The following is a 22,678-nucleotide window of genomic DNA, read 5'->3' on the forward strand; positions in this document are numbered from 1 at the left end:
GATGGTTAGCGGATACGAGGGTCAGAATGTGTACAAGGCTAAAGAAGGGGTGTGCAAGGTGGAGGTAGGCAGATTGGGGGGTGGTGAGCTTAGCCATCGTTGCTCGTAAACGTTTTATGTCTAACATTCGGCGGTGAGGTTGAGAAGGGACGGGCACCATCCTCGTTCGTTTGGTTGCACGGACAGCAACACCGATACCGACGGCAGCCTAGACCGACGCGTTATAGCGGTACGCCCTGCACGGCCAGCAAATTTGTTTCGTAACGCCGACGCGGCTTAGTACATTGCTTCGCCTGCTTGCCGTCACTAATTATTTTCTGTAACAAGCATGAAATATTCCTGTGAGAGCACAGACGACGGTCTCAGGGAGATATTACGTAAGCCGCATGCTCGCTCGACACCCACCTATCACCTCCTATCTCTCCCTTCCTCTGTCTCTCTCTCTCTCTCTCTCTCTCTCTCTCTCACTCACTCTCGTTCTACAGCGCTTAGTTCGCTTTCTTGCTTCCTTCCAACTAGCCTCGTCGTTCCTTCTTGGTGTCTACTCGCAACCCTCCACTACCATATCCTCGCATTCCAACTTCGCGTCTTTGCGTTTGTATGTACAAGTGTGCGAGTTTGGTGCCGTGAGAGTGGGATGTCACGCTATAAAACACCTTACGGCACTGCCTGCAGGAAGGAAGGAAGCAGCAAAGATCCACCCGTAAATGTTACGATGGAACGCCTGTACCTACCTACTCTTAAAACCGGAAGGATCGTCTCGTATGTCTTCCAAGTGTCCGTCGAATATGCGGAGCCGCGTAAAATACCGGATGCATAGTCGATTATGGAATTCGTTTTATCTCTTACGAAATTCTTATCTCTTGTGTTTCCTTTAGATCTCTGGGGACGCGATAAAGAGATAGAAAAAGAATAAGATTCTATTTGTCTAAGCTTCTCGATTGCAAACTTATAAAATAGCATTTTATTTAGAAGATCTTTTTTAAGTTCGTAAAAATGATGAAACAGTATTATTCCCGTTAAATTTAATCATAGACACTTCAATTATATTTAATTACTATTTGTAGATACTTTCAAAGGATCTTATAACTTCTTTTATACTTTTGAGATATCACAATTGAATTTAATTATAATCTGAGACTACTTGTAACATTCCTAACTTTGTTACAATTGAAAATTAGCTGGAAATTATGGTAATAACATATCAATTAAATTGTAGGTATAATATTAACATTTGATATATTTTTTGAAATGTATTCCAAAAAGGTATTTTAGTTTTGGAAAATCATTGAAGTTATTTTGATCGACTTTTCTTTTAAATGTACGCCAGAAGTAAAGTTTAGAATTTCTTATATGGTAGGATTATGTAAACAGTATGATATGGTTGAGAAGAAGTATAATATCATTGGTGGTCGTTGAAAGTGAAGTGAACGACGACGGTGACAATGCGCATGTGTGCACTGGCTTACCGACTTTGTGATCTTTCCATTAAAATTTCGATTAAGGAACGAAACAGAAAGGTAGGACAGTATATACTGTCGCTAACGCTTCCGAGATTGGTGCTAGCTCTCTTTTTAGCAGATTCGCGGAAAAACCTTCGAGGATAAATACGATTACCATGCAAAGCACCACGAAACGTGTGCAATCGGCTAGATGGCAAACACACGTACGCGCACGAAACGCACACGAAAAACGTATGTGTCGTAACACACGAGAATATGTCGTATGACATTACGTGTCTCTCTCTCTCTCTCTCTCTCTCTCTCTCTTTCTCTCTTTCTCTCTCTCTCTCTTTCTTTCATAAAGAAGTCGCTCTTTTCCGAATATTTAGATCGTTCTCAAATTATTTCTAAACTGCAAAGCGGTAAGTAAACGTCGTTCTTCCTTATGGAAAAGTCAACTTTCAATTTTAGATGTTTTTTGTACCATAACCAAATTATCTCTCCTACGCTCGAGTCACGCTTTACCTCCATGATGGAGGTAAAGGCAAGAGGAATTATTATTTCGAGTTATACAGAGATAGCAGAAAAAATTAACACCGCGTTGGGAGTTGGTCGATATCATCGGACGAATATTGTCTCGTTCGAGCCTCGAACATTTTCATCATACAAACTCACGATGAAACATTCGAATTAAAATAAATTGTTTCGAAGTTATCGTCAATTTTACTCGAATAGAGTTACTGTTTTATATCCTCGGCTACGTAAAATATTAATGGAAAAATAAAAAAAAAAAAAAATAAAAAAAATATCCGACTTTCGTACGATAAGAAATATAATTTAATTTCGCTTTTTTATCCCCCTTTTTTTTAAATCATATTAAATATAAGTAAAATTATTTTATTTCGAGGAGTTTTCTCTCATGGTTGCCGCCCAATCATTTTTCAGATTCTGGTTAGCGAATTTTGAAAGATTTTCATAATGAAAAATTATTGCCAGACGCAAAGCGCCATTAGCAAAAATATTACTGACGTCACTAATGATATTTATTCTCCGATTCATAACCATGCGCGAGTGCTAATTTGTGGAAATGGAATATCTGTCCTGTTTTGTGATATGATTATTCTGACGTTGATGAGGTTTACGTTAATGGACTGTTGGACTGGTCTTGGTGGAAAACGTTCGGCGAATGACCATGAATGTAAAGCAGATTCGTCCACGAAATTATTGTAAAAAGTTTCGACAGAATACAAGCAAGTCGGATGGTCGCCGCAAATTTGAATGAACGCTTTTCAGAATCCATATGATCCATACTACGTATCCGGATATATGTGTATGTTCAATCTACATACATGTAAATTGATTGCAATATTCAAAATAATTGACGCGATCAAAAATACTCGAATGCAATTGATTCAACGATTTTTATCAAGTATTTTCCACTTATTGATTTTTCCATTCATAAACTATAACTTGGTTCGATATTAGTTAAATTGAATATATAACTATACATAGTTATTTTGCTAATTAATTTGATATAGTTCATTCGATTCCTTGGAATAGCGTAATCTCGATAGAGAAATCTTCAAATTAGTCGTCGGTTTCGTTCCGAATTTTCTTCGAAAATAATAAAGGATATAAGGATTTAATTTTTAAGAGGAACACTGTTTTTGTTTTTAGGATTGTTATAATTTACAATATATTTTTTCATTTAATTTTCTTCGATACGCATGTCATTTTTCAAAAATATTTACATGTTTGTATATAAAAGCAAGATAAACTTTATCGACACGCTTGTTGTTACGCTAATGGCATTTTCTTAATGATGAGCTTAAAATATACTATGCGCTTCTTAAGTTGGCGCCCGCTTGCTTTACTCGAATGAGGTATAATGTTTTATAAGTTACTTACATCAAAAGTAGGATTACGACGAAAGTAGGAATTACTATTGGAATTACAATATGCATGTATCACGCAAGCCATGGAAAAATAAACGTACGTACATCTTTGGCTAAGCGATTTATATACTTTTCTTTTTTTTATCTACTTATTATTAATTTATTTATTATCTTAATTATCGCGCTCTCATGCTAAAATCTAATGTACAATATGAAGTAAAATATTTAACATATCGACAACGTTTATTGTTAAGCTATACTCGTTTGTTACGAAATACTGTACACTATTTTTTTTTTTCAGTGAATAATACTATCTATGCTAATGTTTATACTTCGCGAATTAATCGGAAAAATTGTTAAAGTTACAATTATAGATTTCATTTTCTTAATTAAAATACTGGTGGTACGATTATGCTTTCGCAAGCAAGTCACGTCGCTCGTTTAAAATTTTCGCCGTTAGACTTGTAAGTCGACTTCCACTTGTTGCAAAATATCAGGGTCTATAAAAGAAATATAAAATTAGAACGTTTCATTTATCTTAAAAAAAAAAAAAAAAAAAGAAAAGAAAAAATATTATCTATCCATTCAATGTTGTTTTAAATTTAATTCCGATTATTACATATATACATATGTATGTCCTTTGTTATCTTACACGATTCATATTTATATTGTCGAAGGTTATCTTTGAATATCATTTCGTGGTTTTTCAATGTCACGATAAAGTTATCATCATCAGTATATTACAAACACTCGACGAGTTCAGACGTGTTTGTCGTGTTTATATCGGATTTACGTATTTACGCATATCAAATATTAATGAATAATAATCTATAATTTACCATTTCGATTTTCTTCGACATACAAGCTTCTTCTTTGTGAGTGCCTGCCGTCGGTCGTATATCTAATTCTCGGTTCGATTCTTTGTGCGGGTATATAAGTTGGTGTAGTAAAATCATCAGGACTCGAAACAACGGGCCTGTTGGATCTCCTTTTGCAAATTGCCAAACCAATTACTATACCGATGCCTACCAAAATCAATGCCGCTGCACCTATATATAGAAATAAGAAACAATTATATTAAATTGTATTTGAATATAGATAGATAGACTCTTAGATAGATAGATAAACTTTTAAAATATTTCTAAATTATATTCGTATTCCTATTAAATACGTACAACACGAATATTGATACAATCGGATGGCTATCGAGGAGGAGTAAGTTAGCGTTTATACCTATCAAAGCCATTACGATGATCATGCTTTGCGAATCGACTTGAGGAATGGCTTTCTTCAAATCCTCGAGAAAAATCCCAGTACTTTCGAGCTTTCCACCGATTGGTTCAGCAACTTGTACATGTTTAAGAAGAGTGGGCTCGCTTCTTCCACGTCCATTGACGGCATATACGTAAATGGTATAATCATAGCCTGGCTTGAGATCGTGAAGACGAAAAGTAGGACTTGGATTTCTTTCTTGATATATAGGCGGTGCTTCGCTCACTGCACCTTGATCGCTTTGGGGCGTTTGAAGGGTTTGTGGAATGACCTGTACGATGCCAGAACTACCAAAGGGACCACGAACCTCCAGCAGGAAGTGCTGCGGTGAACCACCATCCGAACCAGGAATACAATTTACTTCTAAGGAACTACTTTCGTTGCGTAACGAACAATCTATCGGTGCCTGTGGTGTTTCTGAAAGAAAAAAAGAAAAAAAAAAAAAAGAATATTTTGAAATGAGTTTTCCAAGGAGAAAAATATTTGTTTAGATTAAATATAATTTTTTATATTTATCTATCCATTGTCATCAATTATTGATTTAAACAGAAAAGTGCATATCAATTATCGAGTAATATTCACCAAAATTCCTTTATAAAAAATAAAATACTGAATCCATTTGAGATCGTATTACAAAAGTTCCTATGATTTTATCCTCGGTGAATCATCAATGTAACGAGAAGAAGATTTACACTTTTATGGTGACGACATCAAAACTATTACTACGATATATATAGGTATGTATGTTACATATTACGTACATCTTTTGATCGATTCTGTTAATGGATAATAGTACTTACTTGCCGGTACTACGTTGAACAAACATGGTAACCTTTGCCTTCCTATGCTGTTACTAGCCCAACAAGCGAGAGTACCGTAATCAGTATCCGCACTAGGAGTATAATCCAGTAAACTAACGAGGCCATTATCCCGAACTCTTGAATTTGGTAACGGTAGGACGTCGCCTCGTGTTCCGTTGAAGCTCCAGGAAAATCGAATCAACTCGTCTGGAACTGCTTCGATTTCGCATCTCAAGGTCACCGTTTCATGTCGAACAGCCGCTATTTCTTGCCTCTCATAACCCTCTCTACATCTTGGAGCATCTGCATATCATCGAATAATACAATTTTCATTTCCTTTTTTTCAACGATCTTTATTTTCTTTTTATCTATTTTATTTATTCTATAATTATACTTACACTTCATGTGAATAAGAAGAGGCAGACTACGTCCTTGTCCAACAAAGTTTGTAGCTTCGCAAGAGTATTCACCAGAGTGGTCGAGAGTGAGAACACGAAGAGTGAGCGTATTGGAGGATACCAAAATACCGGCGCTCACGTCATGCTCTAATCGTATATCCTGAATTAAAGAATTCTTTATTATCTTTTATTTCTAGCTTATATATATATATATTTTTTTTTTTTTAATTCTCTATTATCTCTAGCGATATTATTCCAAGGAAGCATACTTACGTCGTGATACCAAGTGACCTTCGTCGGCGGTGGATTGCTCTGAACGTCGCAGACCAATTTCAGATCATCCCCTTCTCTTAATGTATTTAAAATATATCCTGTTGCCAGGTGAGCCGTTAAGACCGGTGCGTCTGTCAATTGATATTATTAAAGAAACTAAAATATCTAGCAAAACACAGAATTTCGAAAAGTATTAGAAAACTTACAAAGAACGCGAAGAGATTTTGTTTCTTCGAGAACGCCACCAGGAAATCTAGGATTTTCGGCTTTGCAAGTAAGTTCTTTGCCATCGTCATTTTTTCCGAGAGCAAGAACGATCTTACTAACGGTGGAATTACTTCTCTGTGTAATGGAAACAATAGGATCACCGATCACTTCGTCGCCTAATCTCCAAATAATTCTGGCAGCTGGAGAACTACCCCAAGTTTCGCATTTTGCAGCGATCGGACGACCGGCGTACATTTCTTCGTCGCTCAAAATAATTTTCACCACGGCCGGTTTAACTGAAATGACAATGAAAAAATTGATGAGTAAGATATGAATAAGATAGAATAACGTTACATTTTATTATTAAAATGAATTTGAATAGGAACGATATTTCTTAATATTGACTTCAATATTACGAAAGTTATTATCGACTTCACTTTAATATTTTTTTCTTTAAAGTCAGTAAAATGTGTAGAATAAAAAGTCGTTTCACCGCAAAACGAAAGTAACGATCGAAAAGAAGTGTTCGTCTGGTCGCCATTCGAGGGGTGTATTTTTATATTCGACGACAATTCTCCGAAATGCAGCCGCCAAAGGAGTTAAGGAGAAGAGTGCGCGAAACCGCCGGAATTCGCTTTGCTTCCGCTGCGGTTCGCTTGACTCTCCTAAATTTAAACTTCTTTCTTCGCGGTCGCATAAAGTTTTTTCGCTGATATCATCATGAAAGAGCTTCGTTTCCTCTCGTCAGCGAGTTTGGCTAAATTTTTCAGGATATTTGCTTACGTCGCTCCTAAGTTGCTTTCACTTTCAATCGGAAAGCTCGTCAACAACGATCTGATTATTCAGTTCTTTTTCTATTTTTCTCAATAAAATTGTAGGAGACTTAATGAAACAAAACCGAGTTCTCTTTTATAAAGCAAAACAACGAGGAGAGTTCCGTTCCGAGTGCCCTTTAAAGCGTGCTTAATATCAAAGGAATGACCTTGAGGGTCTCAGAACTCGGTCTTTCTAATTTTAAGTTGAGGAGGTTGCGTTAGAGGTTAGAAGCGGGATTTACAATATGTTCAACTTCAATAGTGTCTTTTTTAATATATTCAAGTTATAGAAATTTGTATAAGTCGGTAAAGATCAATTATTTAATTAAATCAAATGAAATCTTTCAATTTTTTTTCTCTTTCACCTGAACAATTTGACATTGAGAAAAGGAATCAAAAGAAAAATATTATCGCGATTCTGAGTTTCATTAATATCGATAATATAGATATAATTTTAAATAATTACTTACGATAAATATCAAGAGGTACTTCTCGAATAATAGGTTTCGCCATTGGGGCAGACTGAGCTCTACACTCAAGTTTTGTGCCCCATAATGCCCGCGTAACTTTGCCAATGAAAAGATGATTTATTGTGAACTTGCTCAACGAGCCAATTGTGGGAGTGTCATCTACAGCATCAAGTAGCTCACCGTCCTTCCACCACGTTACCGAAGGTTTTGGTCTTCCTAAAATAAAAAAAATAAAAATAAAATATTCGATATCAATTTGAGATAGATGATTAGACGCGTTAGATACTTATACTTTTTTGAATAAAATCTAGGCGTGAAGTATAAAGATAATCTTACCTCCTGACACTTGGCAGGTCAAAAGAAGACCATATCCCTCGAGAAAAGGGCCGCCTATGCCTGTTACCTCGCGTCCCTGGGCATCATATATCACTGGTTTCGTCGGTTTCTCTGAAAAAATATAAAAAGGCGCCGCTCTAACGAAATTTCTTGGAATCAGGGTTATAATTGTGAGACCGTTTAGCATAGAGTACATTTTAATTGCTTCCTATTAACTTAAGCAGACTGTTCCCCAGGCGATCATAGTTGATTTCACGGCCAGATGAAAATCTTCAATTAATTTTTATTTATTCGCCCTTTAAAAGTAGCTTACGGTTAAGTTATGATCTACGTTTCAATTCAAACATAATTCACGATTCCACGAATATGAGTTACTCTTTCTTTTCTTTCTTTCTTTTTTTTTTTTTTTTTTTCTTTGAAAACACATTAACAGTCTCAAATGTAATATGATATTTACCGACGAGGGTGAGGTTCGCTCTGAAATTCCTTGTTGGGGAATCGACGAAGTCAACTCTACATCTGAATAAACCCTGATCCTTATATTTGACTTTGGTGATCTTCAATTTTGATCGTTGACCGTCGCCCACTTGAAAGTAAGTACGCCTTCCAAGGTCATCGCCGTCGGCCCAATGAATTGCAGCACTTAAGTTACCGCTTCTAGCGTCTAGGCTATGGAAAGTTAATTAGTGAACGAGATATCAAGTATCCTTATTGTATAGAATTAATGTTTTTAAGTTTTATCATAAACTTGTATCATATACTTGACATTTTATAATTAATATCATTTATCTTTGTCAATACGTAATTCTAATCTAATTTAATAATCTGAAGTAAGACTTTGGGATGAGTTTCTTCGTATTCAAGTTAAAAATCATTCGAATTACAAGAAATTCGTGAAATTTTCTAGGAAATTATTTCATGGATATCATCCAAATTTAATAGAACGTTCCTGTGTAAACAGTATTTGCCATGAGCTCGGTGAATCTTGGTGACTAACTCGCAAACGGTATCTATTCGCGGACGAAAAAAGGATAGTTGGCAGGCTGGATGCTTGCAGATTTAGATTTGCCGCTTAGGACAAGCGTGTTATGTAATCTAAGAGAAGGAAATCGTTATGGTGAGATGACGAGTTTCTCAAAAGAAAACAAAAGGGAAAAAGAAAAATAAATCGAAACAAACGAGATAAAACAAACATGGAAATAGTGCACGGAGTAATTCGTCATCATTCAAGCATCTCAATCAAATTCGATCTTTATTATTTCACTCTATTATCAATCAATGATGATATAATAATAACTGTTCCAGTTTTCGTTAAATATTTACTCATATATCTACACTTTATTGACCGTTTTTGCACAATAAAAAATATCGCTGAGTTCATTGATTAATTATTTTATTATGTACTCAGTCTTTACAACTCGTTATAATAGCGATGAAAGTGTTGGGAAAGCTAGACAAAAATGAATTGTAAATTTTGCATTTTTTGTAAAAAAAAAAAAAAAAGAAAAAAAAGAAAAATAATATTTACTCTTAACAATAATGACTATATTTGTCAATAAATAACATTCTATTACGTAATCTGTTCATGCTAATCAATTTCAATATACATTGTAATACGTGTGAAAATCTTTTCATATTCATCTGTGTTACTGATCTTTGTTCTTTTTTTTTTTTCGTTTTATTACTATTTTTTTTTTTTATTTTAGGTAATAATTTCTCGTCCAGAAAATATCTTTATCAATAACATATAAAAATTCACGCTATATATACAGTTAAATATCACAATAAAGTTGTGGTAGCAAACAAAAGTAAAGCAAACTAAAGTAAAGCAAACAAAAGTTTTTTTTTATTATGACATGAAATATAATTGTCCAGGGAAAAAACAGAGAGCGACTTTTAGTCAGATTTGCTTATTTTTCATCGAGGAGACGTAGGTCCCGTAGGCAAGTATCGAATGAATAAACAAAGCCATAAAGACTGCTAAAGAGAAATCTGTTCTGTGTAACGCTTGACATGTCACCTGTTCGTTTCCCTTTTATAATCTTATTTTTTCTCTTTTTACGTTTGTAATATTTTTTTAAGTGATAAATCAACTAAATGGTATTACTAACTAAAGAATATAAAGAGTAATATTACTTTTATCGTAGTAATTTATGGCTTTTTTTTAAATAATTTTTTTCATACTGAAAAGAAATAAGTATATATAACCTTATGTTAATGATACACGAAGACTGCAGGCTAACATTTTCGAGCAAGTATATGTATATATGTAAATGTATGTACATATATTGACAGTCAATAATAGCGTACCAGTCGATTTTACGTCAATATGAGAAGTTTCCCTTTCCACCAATTTTATTCTATCCAATAATATGATTGCACATTGTAAATGTGTCTTCATGTATATTACAAATTTTACAATCAATAGAAAAGTTAATATCTAATGAAAAAAAAAAAAAAAAAGTGAACATATGACGAGCTACGCGTAGTTTTTCAATTTACGCGTAATTATTATTTTTTAATCATATTCTTATACATTATTTATAATCCATTATTTTTATTTGAATAATGAATTGAGATCAATGCTTTTCCGTGCAGCTCGATCATTCACTCATCCATATGATTGTATAAACACATATAAAACTTTTCGACATACAATCATATTTTTTTTCTATATAAATTATGTAAATAATGTGAAATAAATGGAAGATGAAACTTCTATCAGGATAAAATTTTCTGGTAATTAAGTGCCGGTGTATATACGTGCATAAAAATCAATTTAATATAATAATATATAAGCTATATGTAAACTTACATTATTATAATAATATAATATATAAGCTGTATGTAAACTTATTTTCGTAAAACGTTTCCGCGAAAAGTAAATTTCATAAGCTGTACCGTAAAACGCAAATTTTTTCTAACTGCATACGAGTATTTACCAATGCAGAAATGGTGGCACGTGCGCGAACGGTTTTTGAACAAATTTTTTGCTTTACAACCAAGCTTACTTCGTTTTACTAAACAAACTCGATAATCCTAACTCACATTTCCATAGACGTGTCAGATGAAAACTTTTTCGATATGTTGCTCTATTTTTACGATTGGCTCACGTTGGTGGATTCCACCGACCTACGCTTCCGATTGCCGAAATTCTTTTGAATTATTTATATATTACTGATCTGACTTAACCCGTTTCTTCAATGACCACTTGGTGATTTTTGTAATCCATAAAAATCTTCTTTTTTATTTAAATTTATTGTTGATCATAAAATTAAATTTATTGATCTCTCAACAATTTTATATCAATTGTACGATTTATTACAGACCAAGATTTAAGTTTATTTATTTCTTTCAAAATAGAACTAGAATGAACATTTGATTGATCAATAGATGAATTAAAATTTTCAACAAAAAATATTAACATGGTTTTGTTTGATATAAAATATTGAAGATTGTTATATTAATTATTTGTCAATCCACTAGTATATTATTGGTAAGAAAGAAAATAAAGACTAAAGTCAGTGTTGTTTATTTAAGTACAAAATATTACAAATTTCAACATTTCTTATTGGTCAAACTCAATACTCGGATTTATTATGTCGATTACAAATTCAAGTCGTTTTGAATATCACATTCGACAATGATCTAAGAACTCTAGGTGAAAGATAATATAGAATGTTGAGATTTGAGAGCACAGGCTGTCTGTTTTAGGTTGTGAGATATTTCGAGATGCAGCATCAGAACAATGGTATCTCCCAATAACGCTCGCGGTCAGTACCCTAATGTACTGAAAGCTTTGAAAGAAATCTCTTTGAGTGAATCATTTTCTAACTTCTACGAAACCAGGAAGTCAATGGAAGAACATAAAGCGATGCCAAAAAATGTCTTCTTCGACATAACTACATATTAATAATCGTAAAAAAATATCTAAACATTTTAATAACTAATATTCTTGACGCGTAAATTATATAATATTAATTAATGCACTTTTCTAGACGTACGTTCAAATGTGTGTATATATGTATATATATATGTTATGTATATGCAAATTTTCTTTTATACTACGAGATAAGCAATTATTATGTTTCATATCAAATTAAAATACGAAGCTATATTTTTAGAAAAATAAACAAATAAATGTCAGTTTATTATTTTAAAAACATTAAAATCTTGAATAACATATACCAGCAACTATGCAATAATCTTTCAAATAATAAACATCTAATAATTTATCATATATTGTAAGATTACCTGTAAAGAGGTATCCCGGCACTATCTCTAAACCAGAGTACCATATTAACGGAATCTGTAGGAGTCGGAGGTGTTATGTCACATGGTAATTCGACGTCATCTCCCTCGTTGGCCCATATCAATTTGACAGGTACTGTTAAGCAAAGAAAATAATATTACGGTATTATTTGCAATAATAAAATGAGATATATTGTAGTAGAAGGTATCACTAGAGGCAAGAAGTCGCTTGTCAATGGCATACCAAAGTATACATTAACACCAAATTCTCACGCACGTGTTCCCAACGACGTCAAGGATCATGGCGGTTTATCGTTTCTATTTCCTCCGCGTATCGTGCTTCATAACATCTTCGCGAATCTAAGTTTAAATCGCGCTCGTGCGATACGCGAGTCAGAGAATCGTGCATCGAACCCAGATTCGTCGTTCCACTCTTGAAAGGAACCCTCTTACCTGAGAGATTTACTCGAATATAAATTGTCTTAACGAAGATTTTACGGAATTCCTTTGTAGGGATAACTATGTAAATGAACCCGATTTCTAGAGATAAGTTTTAATCTCGTAAAAAGTGCAACATAAGCAGATACAGTCTGGAAAAGTTAGCAAACTTTTGAAATAATAAGACCATTGATCGTCCGATGATAAAAGAATCAGAATGAAACGGTTGAGAAGGAAAAAAAAAGGACAGCATTCGTTTCTAACCTTTCAGTGTTCTTAAGAAAGACCTCTTCACAGTAGTAGGATCTCAATTTGATTTCTGATGAATGAAATATTCATCTGCATAAGATTTTTGTTCTTCGTACATAAAAATAAGCACTAAATAAATATCGCGTAAGATAAAAAGAATGAATAAAATTTGGCAAGCGTTTACTTCGATAAATTGGAGAGAAAGGATATATTTGCTTAGTTTTTGGCAAGAATATACGCAACATCCTTTTCTACATTTAATCCGAATGAACACATTTTTTTCAGCAACAGCAAAAGTAGAAAAATTATATCGGCTTATAAATCGTCCATGCTCGAGAACAACGTTTCAACTTTACTCACTCGCTTGAAGATCAAGAATTATAAAAATGTCCGGTTATTCTACATAATGCAATCTAAAGGAATAAATAAATGTTAATTAAAACGAATAAATTTATCATAAATGTCATATGTATTATAAAAAGAAGGACAATTTGTAGGAAAAATTTGAGAAGTCTGATAAACCAAAAAAAAAAAAAGAAAAAAGAAAAAATATATAATAGAAGAAAAAGACAAACGGCGAAGATAAACTTTTTAAGATAAAAGAAGAATAACGTGGAAACATTAATTCATCGCAGAAAAACGTTTTGTGATGGTAATAAAGAAAATGATCTCATGGTATAAAGGCGATTCGCGTAGGCACTTTCATTTTTCGTTTGCCACGTCAGTGGTCCCGACTTTGCTTTTCTCCCCTACGTACATACAACTCCTTCGTCCTCTTTACTGAAACGCGATGCTGACAGACAAAACGACCGAAACTAGTTTGTCCTCCTGACAAGACATTTCGTCGCTTCGAGAAACGCTTCCTTTTCTTTTAAACTCTGTCTTTTCACGATGGAGATCCTGATTTCGGCTAGGTTATTAGAAATTTATCTTCGAAGCTGATCGATTATCAGTTTTTTTTTTTTTTTCGATGACAACGAAGAATCCCTCACAAAAATTTCGGTTGAAGGGCACGTGCGCGCGCGCGCGCGCGACTAGACAATCAAAAGGACCTACATTTTCCGCTAATCAAGATTAACCGAGAACCAAGTGTGTGCTTCTCATCGTCCCTTTTCTCTCTCTCTCTCTCTATCTCTTCCTCTCTCTTTCGCTCGCTCGCTCACTCGCTTTTTCTCCTCCTTTTACTTTTTTTTTATGACCCTTTTGACCCAGATAAAATCTCAGAGACATTCGCAATCAAGCTTCTTTCTTGTAACAACGTGTATAAAGGCAATATTCGATATTAGAAAAATTTGGTTTAGGCTTAAAGAAAAAGCCTTCGACAACGTGAGATGCAGTTATGTAAATAATAGTTGTTCGAAGGGTAACTTAGCTATTTTTGTATCACGTTCGTTGAGAAATTGTACTTCCGCTGACTCATCTATTTTCGTATAAGTTGTTTTGGCTTCTTTTTAAACTTTCTTTCTTTCTTTCTTTTTTTCTTTCTTTCTTTCTTTCTTTCTTTCTTTCTTTTTTTCTTTCTTTCTTTCTTTCTTTTTTCTTTTTTTCTATCCAACCTAACATCATAGTGTGCAAATCCACGTTACAAAAAATGCGTTGTAATTCTTTGAAGTATTTTTATAAAAGCACATATAACATAACTCTATCTGAGGAAGAATTAAGAAAGAAAAAGAGACGACCCAGTTTGAATAAGTTCGACTTTTTTTTTTTTTGAGTCTTAAACTCATTATTTCCCGTTTCTTAATTCTTCCGAATCATTATTTCTTGTCAACGGTTTCCATTCTTTTTATGTTATTTTAAAATAGTTAATTTACATTTCTTAAGATCGTACGGGTATTTTATAATTTAAATTCTTGGAAGTTGGACACGGTTAGTTGAAAATGTAATTTAAAGGACCTCAGATAGTTATTGGAACATTTAAAATGAATTCGTTTTTCACAAGTACGTATACCTGATGCATTCTCCATCTCTCTTCTGGCTTGATTCTGAGCGACCAACACCTGTTGCCATTCCATCCGCAAGAAGTACAGTTTTCCGATAAGACTTCGAGTGCCATACCAGCGGCGCACATTGAACCGATGTTTCTTCCTATCCATTTAGAACTTGTAACTATGCTTCTTTTGACACGATCTTTGCAAATCTTTCAATAAAAAATAGGTATATATATATATTTTTTACGAAAATCAAATGATTCCTGCAATCGAATATTTTCTTACAATTAAAGAATTTACGTCAGTATAGTATAAGAAATTTTTCAACTTGCTTCGTATAGTTGATTGCATTTTTTTCTTTTTTTCTTTTTTTCTTTTTTTCTTTTTCTTTTTTTGTTTTTATTTATTTTTTTTTTTTTTTTTTTTTCTTGTAAAAGTTAAGAAAACACTCACGACTGCAAATATACTTGAAGTGCAGAGAAGAAAGATTTATCTTCTACACCACCGACAGGTGGTTACTTAGATTTACATTTCCTTACTTTAGAAGGTACACCATTTTACGATCATTTATCTTTTTTAGCTCGAAAATAATTTCGTTTACGCAAACCGCAAATTAATCTTCCCCGTTGACCACTTTTTCAGTTTCTTTCGTTTCTTCCTCTTATTCTCTCCTTTCATTCTTTCTTTTTCTCTTGGGTGCAATTCATGTTGGTTTTCCACTTTTCGTGTCGTGCCGTATAAGGATTCACGCGAAAGAATAAAGGTTTGCATGACCATTTTGTATGTTAATTTTATCAACGATTTAACTTTTTATTCTCCGCGATTCCCACATACAATTACTTTAACCATCATTTCTAACATTTGTTTTACTTGTTCGCGATTATTATTTCTACTATCTAAACACGTTTTCGTCTATAATAATTACATATATACAAGATTCGATTTTTACTGGTGCCGTGGAAACGTTTAATATTTCGTTTGTTTATTATGTGAGAAATTATAGGACGTTAAATAATGTTAATAAAATTTCAACAGGCATTATTTAACGTTGAAGTATATTAACCTAAAACTAGTCAGGTACGTGTAAAAAATTGAAGTTAAATCGAAAAAAAAAATCGATAATGTTTTATGCGCATGAAGCTAAGTGAATAGAGAGAGAATAATAAAGATGAAAATCTAATTAGTATAGAATTCAATAATATAGCGAAAAATGGCACTCGTACGTTTGAAAATTTTTCATCGATTAATAATCCCGTCGATAAAGATCTTCGTGAGCAGCTGCGAAGCAGATGGTGCGTTTCATAAAGAGCCACGCGTTTTTCATACAATTTATTATTTAAACCCAGTTTCTATTATCAAATTTTTGTTCGAATAAATCACATTTAGATTTTTTTTTTTTTTACGCTAGAGTGCATGAAATATTCGAGTCATACTAAGAGACTATAATATTTTGCTAAATAAACATTTAAATAATTTTCTTAAATGTAATGAAAAACGAAGAAGTTTCGTTAACCCATAAGTTTCATTTATATCAATAATCTCTTTCTTTACTCGATAGAGATAACATATTTATATACATATATACTTTAAAAAGTCCGAAGCTAAATTATTCTCGAATTATGCTAGATTTGATTAATATTACCTTGGCTATATTTATAACGTCAGAATAGCATTCAATTATATAGGCAATCAATGGTTTTGATTCGTTAACTTTATTACTTGACACATACGATTACACGGAACATCCTTAATCGTAATATACTTCTTGAAATTTACTTTGAAACTAGTGAAAGAAAAATGATATCAACATTTTAAAACAATGATATATTCGGAAGGAGATAAGGAAGAACGATAAAATTTAGAAAAAGTATAATAAAGATTTCTCGTTTTCACTCTTGCACTTTGAACTTTATGTGTTTTCATTTTCCAGACGGTGTTTACAATGGCTCGTGCAACTTGACTTTTGACGTTCAGCAAACACAATATATATTTGTGATATCTACTTGGGTGGTTTGCGATCATGATATGACGTTCTGAGTAAGTACCCAAATTATAGACAATAGTTATAGCCAATAGAATAGTAATAGAATAGTAATTTCCATCATTCCAACAAAAGATAAATTTCAAATTTGATTAAGAACCATATTAAATATGATTTTGAGTGAAACCAAATTTTTGCAGTTTTCAAACATATCTATTTACTGATATAGATACATATCTATATCATTCATCGTACAGTTTCCTAGATGGCAGATGATCCTTGCAAAGGTGATACTAATGTCTTTTTTTCTACAATTGCTGAAAATAAATCGTGCAAATTCTTTCGCTACGAACTTGGAACGTCTTAAGTATTCAACCTCGTATGGAATTCGAGACAACGTAGTGGAAAATACTTAGAGAAGCGGATATTTATCGATTCACTAAAATTCTTTCGACATTTTATCGAAATGGAACATCTTTCCCGTAACGATTATTTCAATGTCCAAAATTGTTCTACAATATGATATCGAAGAATACGAGAAAAATAATTCAAGTATACTATAATAAGGACATTCCATGTGTCTGGTATAGTTGAAATTTATTTTATTAATTTTTTTCTAACCTGTTATCTATTTGACGCAACGAGCAAGATATTACATTCTTTTCTTTTACTTTATAACGAAGAAAGATTTCATTCAAAAGTTATAAGATGGTAAGTTCTAAGTAATGAATTTATAACATGAAATTCCAAGTTAACTTTTTCTAGATCATGCTTAATATATAAATTATTATTAAATAAATATAACATCAAAGCGCAATTTGAATATTTAAATTATACCTATTTTTTTCCATAATCTGTTAGCAGAAATAAGCGGATGGCGAGAAATTCCTAGCAGAATTCTTTTAAGAAACAGGATGCCGTGCCGTTGGCGCCAAAGATTAATAATGTAATTACAGTCTCAACGAACGGACGACGTCGCGAAGCTTGCCAAATCAAATCGCCACCCGTCCCGTCCTATTCCATCGCGTGTCAATTTTATACAACTTTCGTCTGATGCGTCATGTTAAACGCATGACTTCTTTTGGTCAAAACAATCCATTTTTTTTCTTTCCTTACATTTTCTTAAATAGTTTCAAGAATATTCAATTAAAGTTACAGATCAAAATTTTGAAAAATGACGAAGCAATAACGATAACAGCAATGGGATAATTAACGATCTCAATTAATGCTTTCAGATCGAACAACTATTTCATCCCTTAACTTTTCTTTATCGTTTTAAATCATTTTATTTTATTTCAAGCTCTAGATTGCCGTACAAATTTACGTAGGTATCACGTCAAATCATACTTTGACAAATATTTACGCCAATGGCTGAGAATCAGCCATTTATCATTATTCTTAAATGAAAAAATTTACATTTTAATCTTCGAAGTACGTTTTATCATGCAAAGAAAAGTTTAATCTTATAAATAATAAAGGTTTCTCAGCAAAAAGAAATAATATAAAATTGTTTCTTTTTATTTCCTAAAAGTCCTGTATATCCTTAAGTTTTACTTGAGTTTTATCAAATATTAGCATTTAAACGGGTTCGCTTGAAATTTACCAAGGAAAATATTTCCGATCGATCAGGGGTCTATTAGGGAGAAGGAGAAGCTTATCTAAACATTATGCATTCGTCTCTTCAGGTTCGCGCGGAGCAAAATAGTCGTAAAGGCAACGCTATTATTATCTTAGAAAGTGAAAGTAGAACGTTCGAAGAGAAGGAGGTCTATTCTCGTTGTAAGACGTAGCAGAAACAAAGCTTTGGTTGAAGTTTTCGAAGGCAAAAAAGTCAGTGGGTCGTGGATGCAGGCATACGAGTTTATTTAAATCCTTCCGGTTCGCAGTGAGAAGTGGTAAGACGCTTCGTGCTAAGTTAGTAGTTTATTTAAAAGCGATCGAGGGTCAGTGCTCAAAGAAATCCTCAATGATTTGTTTCATTGGAGAAATCGTATATGGTAATGAATTATTATTCCATATTCGTATATGGAAATGAATTAGCATTAATATCCAAAGCGAAATAATTCGTACCTTTGTTTTGAAAGAGATTTTCCTCTGGCATAGGAGTCGCTTCGCTCGTTCGTGTTTTAAGCAATGTCAGCAACATCAGCAAACTCGTTGGAAAGATACTACATCCGATCGCGGAGCGCATCTCGAATCGAGCTCAGGTGTTCTTGCCGACGTGCGAAACACCGCCCCCAAAACAGTTTCTCCTCATTCGATCGATGAACATTCGAGTTGCAAGCTCGAGAACGAATCAACGGGAAGCTTTCTCCTTGAAAAACTCCGGACGTGCTCGATTCTCGAACGGATGCACCGCGGTCGACAGGATCGATCGCGAGCTCTCGTTCCTTTCGTAAGATTTTCCTCTCATTCTCGATTATGTCGCGTCGTCGTCGTCGTATCTTTTATTCTTTTTCTTTTTTAACACGAGATATCCCGTTCTTTCGAATCATTCCGTTAAAAACGTTCTCAAAATTGCAAGAACGATTTAAGAAACGAAAAATCTCGATATTCGTTCATCCGACTACTAGAAAAGTAGTCGAAGGAATAAAAGCAAGAGAATCGTGGAAATTAAGACATTCCGAATGAACTGTTCATTCAGCTTTCTCTTTTTTACAATCCTCACAAGCCTTTTCTCACAAAGAGGCTAGGACACTGGCTCGTTCGCTCACACGTGCTCGTTATTACGCCGGACACGTCGCGGCCGGCTCGTGGAATCTTTTTGATTAACAAAACGAGCCGGTCGCACTTTTTGTCGGAGCAACGGACCTCTCTTTGTCCCCTTCCTGTTTCCTCTCTCGCACCAACTCCCGTTCGGCAAACCCTTTCGCTTCTCCCTCACAACACGCCGATATTTCCTTTGACTCGGTCAATACTTGTCCCGTCGTCGGAGACGTCGAGACGCCGAATGTCCCTTTCTTTCTCCCTTTCTTCTTTCGAGAGTTTATTCTTTTCTTTTTATTCGTCTTCCTCCGTGTCTTCCTCCTCTTTTTTATTCCTCTTCATTCCTGCCCTTTTCTTCTTCTTCTTTCGCGTCCACCCTCTCTTACAAGAATCTCAACTTTGATCCCGTATCTCCAAGACGGATAAACCTTTTATTCTTATTTGTTTCTCTTTCGCGCCTCTATGCGTTATTCTTAGCGATAGTTTTTCTTTTTTTCGTACGACGGATCGTTCGATTTAGATTCAACGATCAGGTGGCTAAATCTTCAAGCAAATTCTACCCTTCTATTTACATTTGTCACTGTTCTATAAGGCTTCTGCTTACTCGTCTCTCATCCCCTTTGATCGGCCGAACATTGAACTTTCAAAAATTTCTCTCAATAGAATTTCCTTGAATATCTGTGATCGTTAAACAAACGGATTACTTCTGTCTTGTCACCGTTCTCGTACTACTGAGAAAGCAACGAAACGTCACTTATTTATATCTCTTACGGAGGGTTCACGATAAATCTTGAACTATTTTGTCATTGGTCTAACGGTAGGAAAAGTTGGCAAATTTCGATAGACGAAGGATGACGATAAATCATTTCAAATTTCCGCCCTCGCGGAAAACGCGTGGCCGAAATTCCGAAGTATTCCTGAAGCGTCTCTTCTTGGCAAAGAACGAAGGCTTCAGATCGCGAAAATCGTAATCGATATTCTTTAATAATTCAATTTCGATATTTTTTTCTCGATAATTCGAAAAGCGAAAGTACTATTGACGATGATCTCTTTCTTACTCTTTCTCTTTAAAAGATTCTCCTTGTCGCAACGGCAACGACTGGCACGAAACTAAAAGCAAAAGCGAAGACACGCGTGTAGTCTCCCCCACTGCTTACCAAAGAACAGCCTCCACATTCGCGTGTGTGCCTTTGCACGCTCGCACGTTTACTCGCTCGTACGCACGCACACACGCACGCACATACCGCGTGGTCTTTTCGACCAATCGTAACTGGCCAATAGATATTCCTACGTCGCGTGCTCGTGAACGCTTGAACGCGCACGTACTTTTTTTTTGTATGTGCCATTGCACCTTGTATGATCTTAAAAATTACCATTGGATACTTCTATTGGCTTCAACCATCCAATTTGTTTCTATGGTTTGTCAATGATATTCCTTGGATTTGCAAATAAATATGAAGGAACAATAAAAAGACATTGTATACTTTTTACAAAGAACAAGCTCGAACTTTTTTCGAAGCGTCATTGTTACGATTTAAATAAAACTTTCCTTAAAGTTCGAGAACTTGTTATCTTTTGCTTGCTTTTGTTATCGATGATATTTCTTTGAATAAAAAAAAAAAAAAAAAAAATAAAAAAAAAATAAAAAACAAAAAACAAATAGCATAAAGAATTAATATATCGTTAAGAACGACGATTTCGAAATTTTCAGAACGTCATTATTGAAAATTAAATAAAACTTTTCGTAATAATCGATCTATCTCTCCTCCTTTGATATATTTCCAATCTCTGCACGTCCCAACGTCATCCCATCGTCGTCCCAACTTTAATATACGGCTACAGATGGTAAGACGCGCACATACTCGCGCGCACGCTCAACCGAGGAGCTTCGAAATACGCGCGTTCCGCTTCGCCGCGTGCCGAACGACCTATCTTCGTCTCGCTCTTGCTTTTTCCCTCCCGCCCATTCCCTTTCTCTCTCTTACTCTCTCTTTCTCTCTCTCACTCTCTCTTTCTCTTTCTCACTCTCTCTTTCTCTCTCTCTCTCTCTCTCTCTCTCTCTCTCTCTCTCACTTGCTCTCCTCCATGTGTTTCGGACGAAGGGAGAGACGAAAACGAGTGCGCAACGGTGGAATGAATGTGGGGTGAGTTTCTGGCATATCATGGTACACCCGATTACGCGGATCCTGGATCGTGTAGGAAGAAGTGAGTGAACCGAAGAGAAAGAGAGAGTGAGAGAGAGAGAGAGAGAGAGAGAGAGAGAACACTCGACGCCCGTGTTTGAGGGCGTAGTCTTTCCTTCTTATGCGAGGGTCTGGAATGTGTCCCGCATCTAAACAGATTTTGTTGATCCTTTTAATCATCGATCGCCAATCGATTAATGATAAGAGGATTATCGAATAAGTTATTCAATTTTTAAATCTTTTTCCTATTATCATAAATCCTATTGAAGATTTAAGAGAAATTTTGCGGAAAGAAAGAAATAATGAATCAGAGGAGGATAAGGAATATGCATTAAAATTTTAAATATGAAGTTTAATGGATAGCATCATTGCGTTATTAGTATAATAGAACAAAAGGGTCGGTATTTGCTTCATTCGTTTACGTGGCGTTAAACAGTAAATTTCTTTATTGTTAGTGTATTCGGTCGAGTACGTGCGCTCACGAACCAAAGACGAGTGTTAATTTACCCTCGCGAGTGTTAGTAAATAAGACTAAGAGGAAATATCGATTTCGTGTCACACTCAAAATGGAATTCCCTTTCGCGGTACAAGTAGACGATACTTTTTTGCACGTTCGTACCCAAGCTAAAATGATTTTTCTATTTTTTTCTTCTTTTTTGTTTTTTCTTTTTTTTTTTACAACTAAAATAAGTGTATCCACTTCCAGTAGAATTTAGTAGAACGATACATGGATATACGTATACGTGATCTTTCTGCTATCTGTTTCAAGAATCCTCGTGTTTTTTTTTTCAGTCCACTTTTTTGAACGGCCGCGAACTTCGGATTCGTTTTTCATTAAAAATTCATTCGGGCGCGTTTGCACACGGTTTATCCTTCCTTCTAATCTACTCGCTCCAACTATCTCTAGAAAAGAACTCCACGCTTTTATTATTTCAGGATCGTTTCGGCTTAGAGCGAATCGTTTATTTAATCGTGCGAATACGCTAGCTTCATTCCCACTTATAGCTTTAAGCGAGATACCGTTCATTCGT

General features: G+C 34.4%; 1 protein-coding gene and 1 long non-coding RNA gene across 7 annotated transcripts; one reads left to right on the top strand and one right to left on the bottom strand.

Moving 5' to 3' along the window:
* Positions 1-3,112: 3,112 nt before the first annotated feature.
* Positions 3,113-20,604, bottom strand: LOC124951240 (synaptogenesis protein syg-2). Of its 4 annotated transcripts, none has more exons than XM_047499312.1 (13): positions 18,829-18,968; positions 14,798-14,986; positions 12,163-12,295; positions 8,366-8,577; positions 7,909-8,019; positions 7,573-7,788; positions 6,287-6,583; positions 6,081-6,211; positions 5,808-5,967; positions 5,410-5,712; positions 4,571-5,026; positions 4,177-4,386; positions 3,113-3,837 (listed from the first exon to the last, which is right to left on the bottom strand). In XM_047499312.1, the coding sequence occupies exons 2-13, from the start codon at positions 14,940-14,942 to the stop codon at positions 3,794-3,796; spliced, it is 2,418 nt and encodes an 805-aa protein (XP_047355268.1). In that variant the 5' UTR covers positions 14,943-14,986; positions 18,829-18,968; the 3' UTR covers positions 3,113-3,793. The 4 variants fall into 4 exon arrangements, with proteins under 4 accessions (XP_047355268.1, XP_047355269.1, XP_047355270.1 ...); XM_047499313.1 differs by lacking the exon at positions 18,829-18,968 and adding an exon at positions 15,231-17,391; XM_047499314.1 differs by lacking the exon at positions 14,798-14,986 and having other exon boundaries at positions 18,829-20,604.
* LOC124951254 lies at positions 3,871-18,240 on the top strand. 3 transcript variants are annotated; one of them, XR_007101564.1, is made up of 6 exons: positions 3,871-5,346; positions 5,467-6,354; positions 6,443-6,610; positions 16,708-16,814; positions 16,959-17,469; positions 17,620-18,240. It is a non-coding gene; the product is annotated as an uncharacterized LOC124951254 (long non-coding RNA). The 3 variants fall into 3 exon arrangements; XR_007101565.1 differs by lacking the exon at positions 16,959-17,469 and having other exon boundaries at positions 3,876-5,346; XR_007101566.1 differs by lacking the exons at positions 16,708-16,814; positions 16,959-17,469; positions 17,620-18,240 and adding an exon at positions 9,615-9,843 and having other exon boundaries at positions 3,877-5,346.
* Positions 20,605-22,678: the final 2,074 nt, after the last annotated feature.

Source organism: Vespa velutina, chromosome 8 (genome assembly GCF_912470025.1).
Source record: "Vespa velutina chromosome 8, iVesVel2.1, whole genome shotgun sequence".
NCBI lineage: Eukaryota > Metazoa > Arthropoda > Insecta > Hymenoptera > Vespidae > Vespa > Vespa velutina.